Here is a 9,628-nt window from a genome sequence, read left to right as displayed (position 1 = left end):
GAACGGCAGCTGCAACGGGAGAACTCATCACAGCGGCGGCGGCCGTACAGCGCTGCCCCGGGTGGCGGCGGCGGCGGGCCAAAGGGCGCCGGCGCCGTCGCTGCCGTCTTCAAACTGCTTGGTGCGCCGCAGCCCATTTTGTACGACACACCGCAGCCGCAGCCGGTGCATGTCCCAGCCGCCGCTGCTGCATGTCCTCCCCCGTCAGCGGCAAAGGCAACCGCCGCCGCCGCCGCCGCCGCCGCCGCCAGCTCCCAGGCACAGGACCAGGGCCCGCCGAAGGCGGGCTCTCCGCCGTCGCAGCCGCCGGCGGCCGCGTCAGAGTCGTACGACGGCATGGGTTTTGGCCCGCACTGGCCGCCGGAGCCGCCGACTAGCAACCTCCAGAAACGCTCCACCGCCGCCATCATGGAGGGCTCCAATGTGCAGCTCCGTGACGTATGCGATGTGTCGTACTTTCCGTACAAGGCCCATGCGTTGTGGTTTGGCGGCCGCGTCGGGTCCGACGGCGCAGCCGCCGCCGGAGGCCCTACGGCGGCTGCTCGGGAGTACCAGCCCAGCACAGACCCGACATCCTTCATTGTGGGTAAAGGTCACCACCGCGGCCACATACCCCCCTCCGGGCGAAAACTGGAGCCGGAGGTGGAGGCGGCACTTGTCGTGAAGCTCAGGTAGGTGTTGCATTTTTAGGGTTGGATGGCTTTCGGCGGTGATGTGGGGGTTGGGTTGGGGTGGGGTGTGTATGTGTGTATGTGAGGGGGGGGACCACGTGAACGAGTGAAGCTGATTCCAACACCCAACGGAATTATGCAACGAGAACTAACTAACTAACCAGTCACGACTTGTGGAGGAGGGGTCTTCGCGGTGATGTGTGTGGGTGTGTGTGTATGGTGGTGGTCACAGTGGGCTCCAGAAGACGCATGAAGAGTAGAGACTCACAGCGGGCCAGCGGGCCGTGCAATATTACTGCACTGCGCTAGAGAATAGTTATATACAATCTCGCTTGCCACCGGTGAGTAGTAGTAGTAGTAGTCGTCATGACAATGTCGGAACTCTAAGTACCTAGCCGCCGAAACTAAAGTAAAATGCGGAAGAAAAAAAGGGGGTGGGTGGGAAGTTTGCGGTGGTGCTTAGGGTTTGGTGTGTTCGGTGTTGTAAGGCTCATAGCTGGGTTAGGATGGCGCTCCTGGAGGGCGGCGCTATAAGATGGTTGGAGAGGGTGGAGTGTGTTTTTGTCCACGTTAAGATTTTTACTGTTGGCCGTTGGCTGTTGACGGGTTTTCTAACCTTTTTAATCTTTCTGTGATGAATGTATAAATGTGCGCGCGCGCGTGTGTGTTTATGTGTGTGTATGTGTGTATGTATGTGTGTATGTCGATGTTTGTTTCGTGGTCGAGGGTCTAAACTGAAATTGGTCTAAACTTGAAGGGCAAGTGGAGGATAACGACGTCACGAAATGGGGAATTAGTCGTCGTTTAGTTGCGTGCGAATAGTCTTTTCACCAGGTTTTGAAGGATTATTCCAGGCAACAGGCAACTGGCAACCTTAGCAGCAAAGTCCTGATTAAATTTTGTCGCGGCGTACTGCTGGCAAAACTGAGCCCAATACGAGAGCCAAAAGGGGATTACTGAAAAGATCTCTGAGCCGCTGCCTTTTGTCAAATACAATACGTTGCTTTTTACTTTTGTAGAAACGCATTAAGGAATAGTATGACTAAAGCAATAACATAGATGTATGTATGTCGTTACAGGGTGGTTAACTTCGCCAGCGGCCCCCTTTCCCGGGGCAGTCCCTGCTCTCCCCTGCTAGAGGGGCACCCTAATCCGTCACCCCATCCGACTTCAGAATGTATTCGTTGGGTTCGGCAACTCACCACCAGCATCCAACCAATTCTAGCGGATCAACGGCGCATCAACTTAGTTCCTGGTTAGCTCGCAAGTTGATGTATGTTGCTTTTGTGTATCTTTTCCTTTTTCTTTTCTCTTCCTTTTTCTAATCTAGGTTTGTTTTCCGCGTGACATGATGCCGTGCGGTGCCGTACAGGCCGAAGTCCTCGCTGGGTGGGAGCCCGGAAGCTACAGCCCGGGCGAAAACGGCGTCTCCTGTTGTCAACCAGGTACGACCGAAAAACTTGGTTCGTACTGTCGTACTGTCCTATCCAGAACGGTCACCAGTATGAATAATCAGCATAATTGCTGTAGTCTATAAGACTGCGACTGGAAGTAGTTGCCACCGTCAGGCATACCGTTGACTTGCTCCGCCCGCCCCGATACCCTTTCCCCGCCCTGCCCTAAACACACACACACACACACACACGCCCACACGTCCACACGTGCAAAACTACATACGTACGTACGTACATGTCAAAACACAGCTCAACGAGGACAACCCGCTCCAGTACCCGGGCCGTGTGGATCCCGCCACCCCGGCGGGGGAAGCGCTCAAGGAGATGATGGGGCCGCTCTACTCAACCGGGCGACATGGCGGCGGAGGCGGTAGCGGCAGTAGCAGCAGCTCCCGCGGTGCCGTACGTCCCGCGACGGCGGGCCCCCGGCGCAGCTGGCAGCACTCCAGGCCGGCCAGCGTGTCTCGATCTATGTCGGTGTTTTCGGGTGGCGGCGGAGGCGGAGGCGGTGGTGGTGGTGCCGGTGCCGGCGGTGGTGGTGGTGGTGCCGGTGGTGGTGGTGGTGGTGGTGGTGGCAATGCTGCCGCCGGCGCCGCCGCGGTTCATGTCGGCCGCGTGGCATTGGAGCGTCAGATACAGCGGGAAGAGCTGGCGGCTGTACGGCGGCTCTGCTGATGCAGCTGCTTCCCCGGGGGCGGGCTCTCGGAGTGGAGGTGTCGAAAATCCTGCATGGGGATAGGACCAGCTGTATCTGTCTGTCTGTCTGTCTGTTGGTTGTTATTCCGTGGGTCCCAGGGTGGTGTGAGGACGGCGCTTCTTCTCATCATGAGTTGATGTGAAGAACACAGAGTTGCCTTTATATGGGGCATGATAGTAATGATGATGATGATGATGATGATGATAATGGTGATGATGATGATAATGGTGATGATGATGATGATGATGATGATGATGATGATGATGATGATGATGATGATGGTGTGGTGGTGGTTGTCGCAAGGGTGCAGTACGGGGATGGATACGGAGATGATTGGGGAGATGGCACTTGGGGGCTTTTGAGCCCTTACTTGCATGGTACGACAGGTAACAGACTGCCGTACTTTTGCATCCCTCGCTGTTGGGCTTTGGTGCGCGTGCAAACACGTCACATGTGGTTTATAACGATATGTATTGTGGTATTGTGTAGTAATATGATTTTTGTGAGTTCTTATTGATGCTTCCAGCCGCTCACTCTCCCTTTTTATGTATTTTTGTATGTGCGTGCGTGCTTGGTGTGTATGTGCGTGTATGTATGTATGTTTGTGTGTGTGCATGTGTGTGTGTTACTGAAAACTGAGCAGCGGGAAGAAAGGGACTTTGGTGGTGCCGGTGGCGCTGTGGCGGTGATGATGGCGCTGCTCGTGGTGGTGATGGCAACGACGATGGCTCACGGAGCTTCCTCTTTGTTAATGGGCTCACAGCCGTGGACTATGCTGTACTGCGTACGACGGTGTTTCTTCAATGGTCGTACAATCGGCGGTCCTTGGTGAAGAAGTGATCAAAAGCGATTCATTTGCAGCGCGGAATGGGAACAAGAAGATAACGTTGTGTGTGTGTCTGTGTGTCTGTGTGTCTGTCTGTCTGTGTGAGCTATGCAGAAGGCACCTGTGGTTTGCGGGGTATCTTCCCATCATCGTGGGGTGGTCTTCGTCTGTGTGTGTGTGTGCGGGTATGCGTATGTTTGTATGTATGTATGTGTGAAATAGGGGGGTGTATCTTCGCCCGTGGCAGCTACCCTGCGAAACCCTGCCTTCCGCGGTATTTCGGGGCATCCTCATCCAGTCACCCTAGATAACTTCTCAGTGGATCGCTCAGGTTCCGCACCCACCACCAGCATCCAATGGAATCTGCCGGGTCGACAGCGTCCCAACTCCATTCCTGGTCGGCTCGCAGGTTAACTTATTCCCAGGTCACCACCGTCCATCAACTAGGGGCGCAATGCCTTCCACCATCGGAAGGACTTTTGACCCTAATGGGTATCGATCCCGGGATCTCCCGGGGGCAATGGTCGCGCCTTACCAGTAGTGCCAAACCCTAGTGTATGTATGTATGTGTGTATGTTTGACTGCGCATTCCGCTTATGCGGGCCCGTCATGGTGTCTCCTCATTCCAGGGAGAGGCTGGATGTGGAGATGAAGTGCATCTAGTCGCAGTTGGCGGTTGGTAGTTGGCTGGGGAAAGCGCAGTTGGCTTGGGAAACCTCGTCGTTAAAACAGTTTGTACTTCTTTTCGTGGAGTCGTTCTTGTCTTGTCTAGGCTTTTATGGAGCCAATCACGACAATGAGGTGTGTATGTATGTATGTATGTATGTATGTGTCATACGTCACACAAACTTGACTGGATGATGAGGGTTGTGGGCTGCAGGGGGTGCATTTCCGTGAGCAAGACCTAACCCGCCTTGGACAAATTTCAACACATTGTGCAGCGCGTGCTCGTTTTTTGCGAGGCATAGAATGCGGTATGGTTTTAAGGAATGAGTAATCGAGGATTTAAATGGATTCTAAGCGGATTTTAAACCATTCCAATTGAGGATCTGGGTGTAGAGAACTTGGCCGACTTCTTTCCTTCCTTCCGTTCTTTTCTTTTCTTCAATCCTTAACAGGCACTTATTGTGCGCGCGCGGCCTAGGATTTATTAAAACATCAAATTGTGGATCGCGTCCTTTTGCGCGGGGTTTGGTGGACGCAAGAGTTGACGTATACGGCAATGTCGTTCTCAAGTGTCGTACTTGTACTGCGAAAATTCTGACTTTAAATTCAAACCGCAGGATTCAAACCGCACAACCAAAACCTTCCCGCGCGTTTCCCTTTTCCTCCCTGCATCGTCGGTGTACGGACGCCGTTCCGTGGTGTTCACCTTGTCCGGACGCGTGAACGCGCGGAAGTGTGCTACTGGTACGGCGTCCGTTGAGTCCGCATGCTTGTACGCATTATATCCGTTGTGTAACTGCTAGTGCATATGATCATTCAGGGTATATCTAACAATAAAACCAAGTATATGGTGTTTTAATTTATGAATTAACGGTGGTGAGCCGTCTGATTGACGAGATGATGTTGAGCGGGAGGGAAACGTGGGATCCCCCTCCCCCAACCCTAAGTGAAGAATGTGGAAAGCATTGTGTGTGTATCTGTGCTCGCACCCGCATGGCTGGTTGACTGGCTGGCTAGTGAGCTGTAACACTGGAACATGACGCCGCCTGCAGCTATGAAAGAATCAACTGAACCCAAGCGGTTACGATATATATATATATATACATACATACATATAGTTCCCCTATATATATATATATACATATATATATACACATATACACATATACACATATACACATATATATATACACATATATATATATATATATATATATATATAGTTCCCCTAAAGGGGTTCCCCTATATATATATGTTCATTTTCCTATATAATATGTGTGTGTCTGTTCTCTCATACATGTGTTGAGGCCCCTCCAAGCACCATCATAAGAACAACAACCACCTGTGCCGCCACTTACCGATATTACTTCTTATCACACAGCCGTGATACGCCAGATACGTGCACACGTGCCAGGGCCTGGCTCGCGGCTGTGTATTCTTCAGTTTGACTTTGCACAGACCACACAATACATACACACAATACATACACACATACATACATACATACATACATACATACATACATACATACACACACAAGAGCAATGCTGCAAGATCAATGCCTGAAGCCGCACCAGGCCTCCCCCCTCCTGCCCTTCGACGCCAACTTGCTACTCCTTCACCCCGCGCATCTTCTGTCGCTGTCCAACCTCCCCTGACCTTCCCCGGGACGAAAGCTGCGACGGCACCAGCCACCAGCGATGAACTGTCTTTTAACATCTTGATGCACCCACCATCGGCGAACCTTAACATAAATAGCCAAAAAAATAGCGTAGCGCACACTTAAAAAAAGAGCATCCCCTATCGCCTTGGGCGTCGGATAGTTCTTGCAGCAGCAGCAGCACCAGTAGCGCTAGTATTATCATCATCATCATCGTCATCATCGCCTTCGTCGTCGTCGACATCATGGTTGGATGTGGTCGTTGAAGGAGAGAGACCTGGGAACACCTGGAGCAGTCGGTCCAAAGACGACTCGAACTTCTGTTGCGGAGACAACTTCCCCGCCTTACCACCACCACCACCACCACCAGCCTCCTCCTCCTCCTCTTCTTCTTCTTCGTTAACATCAGCCGCCGCCGCCGCACCATTGTCGTACCCTTCCGCTGACAGACCAGCTCTCGGAGCCTCATCTCGCCGCAAGAGGCGCCGTACAGTTGCGGCGGCTACATCGTCACCTCCCCTGTCCGCGTCCTCCTCCTCCGCCGCCGCCTCCCGCGGCGCGACGCTGGCTGGCCTCCTCATCCGCGGTGGTGCTGATGCGCCAGACGGCACTGACGGCACCGACCTCCGTGACCGCGAGGAGTCCAGGACCTTCAGCAGGTCTTGTTCGGCCTCCGCCAGGACAGCACGGCGGCGGCTGCCGCCACCACCACCTCCACCACCACCACCACGAGCTCCAGGGGGGCTGCCGCCATGGGCTATGGGCCCACGGGCTACAGTGACGCCATCCGGTAACTCCTCCTCCTCCTCGTCCTCCTCCTCCTCCAGCTGCTGCTGCTGCTGCTGCCGCACTACCGGTGTCGCAGCCCTCGTCACCCTGCGCGGCGCCTGTCCATCATCACCGCGGCCAAGCGGCCAAGAAGACCGAGGCGGCTGTACCGCCGCCGCCGCCGCAGCAGCAGCAGCGTGCGCCTCCTCGCGCAATCGCTGGTCCTCCAAAAACAACTCTTCAAGGTCCTCTGTTTCTCCTTCCACCACACCATCATACTCGCCACCATCACCACCACCAACTGGCTCCGGCCGCAGTTCCGCCTCGCGGCGCCTCGCAGCGGCCATCGCTTCCATGCCTGTGTGTTGTGGAGTGCAACGAGCACCACAAAGGAAAGGAAAGCAGCACCAGCAGCAGCAGTCAACCGCAGCATTAGCGGGGCTCACGAAGGCGTGCATATTGAAGGGTGCCTACATCTTTACGCAACATACATTCATACACATGTACGTATATACATATATACGTACATACATATATACGGATATTAATACCGCTTGTGCGACCGCTCCCACGTCACCAGGTCGTACCTGCCGCCAGTAGCCGCTCAAACGTATCTTCGTCCAACTTGCCATACCGCAGTACATGCGCATCGTACACTGCCGTACTAATTTCTCCGGCTACTCGGTCCATCGGGCCCAGGTAGCGGCGGCTCAGAGTTAAAAGCCGGGCGGCGGCTTGGGTGTGAATCTCAGAGCCGGGAAGCAGCTGCGGGTTTGGCGGGACGGTTGGCGGTTGGTGGTTAGTGGTTAGTCGAAATCCAGATTGATCACGTCAGGACTTCAAAAATTTGGGCATTCCTGCCCCCACGTTTGTCCTTACGTTTTCCTCGTTCTCATTTGCCGACAACGGGGATGATGCATCTGTCCTGCAGCACCGCAACCTCCTTCCCCCCGTGGTTTTGATCTTATTGACCGCCCACCTCCATTACCTCTGAAACTACAGCGTCAGTTAATTCAGTTGCTTGCTCATCATGGCCATTATACTCATACAACAACAGTCAACATATCAATTTCAAATTTCCGCAAGTAATACATTAGTGTCTGTTTTGCTGTGGTGCTGATACGCCTCGTCAAGCAAAATACACCTTGGCCGAGAAAAGGTGCACAATGCCTTTAAAACCAAAAGCGGCACCACCAACTTGCTTGCATGTACCAACGCAATAATAATAAAGTACAACAAGTGTACGACATCACGTGCCTGTGCTATCACATCCACGTACGACGCCAGGCTTCCGATAAGCTCCGCCATCGCCTCTGCCTGCTGCTCCTCCAGTTCACCATCCTCCACCGCAATCACCGCCACACCGCCTTCCCCCTCCCGCAGCTGCTGGGGGGCTGTCGTCGCCGTCGCCGACCCCCTCAGGGCTGCCGTACTGGCCGGTACGGCAATCGGCTGTTCCTGGGGCCAGTGCCAGCCAGGCCCTATGTCCATTCCCAGCCATGCTGCTCTGTAGGCCAGGGCTGCGATGTACGAAGAGCCGTACAACACGCGTGTACGATCATGTCAGACAGGACTTCATGAAATATGGGAACACATGTACAAGAGACAAACTGTAGGCTGTTTGGTTAGTCAACAGAGCAAAAAGCCGGGTGGGGAGGTGAGGTGAGGGATGGCGGTGAGGGGTGAGGGAGGTGAGGGATGGCGGTGAGGTGAGGAAAGGTGAGGGAGGTGAGGGAGGTGAGGGAGGTGAGGTGAGGTGAGGGGTGAGGGGTGAGGAGAGGGGATGGCGGTGAAGGGGCCGTAGTTGGCCAGTAGTTGTCGCTGTCAGTGTACCGCATTGTCGCTGTCAGTGTACCGCATTGTGAGATTGCGGGTCGAGGGGGAGAGTGAGAGAGCGAGTGTGAGAGGGAGTATGAGAGGGAGGGGAGCGAGTATGAGAGGCTGTCCCCATCCTACACCCTAAACCCTCCGCCCGCCCACTCACCTTCCACACAGGCCGCATGAAGGGGCAGCATGCCGCCCAACAGCCAAGACACCGCGGTTTCGCGATCCAAAGGACCCAGCTCGTCACCAGCCGTACCACCACGGCCCTTGCCCGCTCGCCCCGCCGACGCCCCCGCCGGTGTTTTACGTGCCGGGACCGCCTTCACTTGCTGTGCTGCTGCTGCTGCCGCCGCCGCCAGCGCGCCGCCAGCATTGCCGTACTCCTCCTCCTCCTCGCCGTCGTCTTCCCCATCCGCCGCCGCCATCAGCAAGCCCTCCCGACCCCCCGTGAGGTCCACCTGCTCACCCAGCAGCTGTACGGCACTTGTGAGCTGTGCTACAGCCTCCTGAAGCGGCTGTAGCGCCAAAGTCAGCAATTTGAGGTCTCGAACTCGCAGGGCCTTCAAAACGGTTCCCCATTTAAAGTACGAATAAAAGCAGTAACACACCACCCGAAGGTGGCGGTGATGGCGAGGCAGGCGAGGGATGGGGCCCGGACGGGGGGGGATGGCGGGTGGGGGGTGTTCCAGTGTCAGTCGAAGGCGGGGGGTAACGGGGATAAGGTCTAGAAACCCAAACCGCCCTGAGCTGAACCCGCCCCGAAACCGGAATGCTCGGAGCGAGGTGTTCACTTTCATATTAATTATTAAGAGTCTTCATCTGTACAACAATCTAAATTACAAACAACTGCCAATATCATGTTTGTCTACCTGTAAAAATCTATCTGTCTGTCTGTTTGCCTGTCTGTCTGTCTGCACGTGTTTCCATGCGGGTGTATGTGTGTTGGGGGAGCGGGGGAATTATATGATGCAAGGAAACAAAAAAAATGAGCTAAGTCGGAAGTGGCGTCCAAAGTCCGGAAACAGGCCCAGGGGGTGAGGGAGGAGTCCTCAGCGGTGATGA

General features: G+C 54.7%; 2 protein-coding genes across 2 annotated transcripts in view; one reads left to right on the top strand and one right to left on the bottom strand.

Annotated features, from left to right (window-relative positions):
* Nucleotides 1-2,800, top strand: part of VOLCADRAFT_119963 (uncharacterized protein) — a gene marked incomplete at both ends in the record, with an annotated part of 7,643 nt that extends 4,843 nt beyond the window's left edge. The window contains 3 exons of the mRNA XM_002958399.1: nucleotides 209-671; nucleotides 2,044-2,116; nucleotides 2,375-2,800. Of these exons, the coding sequence (XP_002958445.1) occupies nucleotides 209-671; nucleotides 2,044-2,116; nucleotides 2,375-2,800 (962 nt within the window). The remainder of the gene's footprint in view (nucleotides 1-208; nucleotides 672-2,043; nucleotides 2,117-2,374) is intronic.
* Nucleotides 2,801-4,198: 1,398 nt separating this feature from the next.
* On the bottom strand, nucleotides 4,199-9,363 carry VOLCADRAFT_108128 (uncharacterized protein; the record flags this gene model as incomplete). The annotated part of the gene is made up of 5 exons (XM_002958378.1): nucleotides 4,199-4,980; nucleotides 6,324-7,100; nucleotides 7,330-7,507; nucleotides 7,934-8,262; nucleotides 8,727-9,363. 5 exons carry the CDS (start codon nucleotides 9,361-9,363, stop codon nucleotides 4,880-4,882), a joined length of 2,022 nt encoding a protein of 673 aa, XP_002958424.1. The 3' UTR covers nucleotides 4,199-4,879.
* Between the last annotated feature and the right edge of the window lie 265 nt (nucleotides 9,364-9,628).

Source organism: Volvox carteri (genome assembly GCF_000143455.1).
Source record: "Volvox carteri f. nagariensis unplaced genomic scaffold VOLCAscaffold_93, whole genome shotgun sequence".
NCBI classification, from domain to species: Eukaryota; Viridiplantae; Chlorophyta; class Chlorophyceae; order Chlamydomonadales; family Volvocaceae; genus Volvox; species Volvox carteri.
The sequence above is the reverse complement of the archived record's forward strand: the minus strand, read 5'-3'. Positions and strand labels throughout refer to the sequence as shown.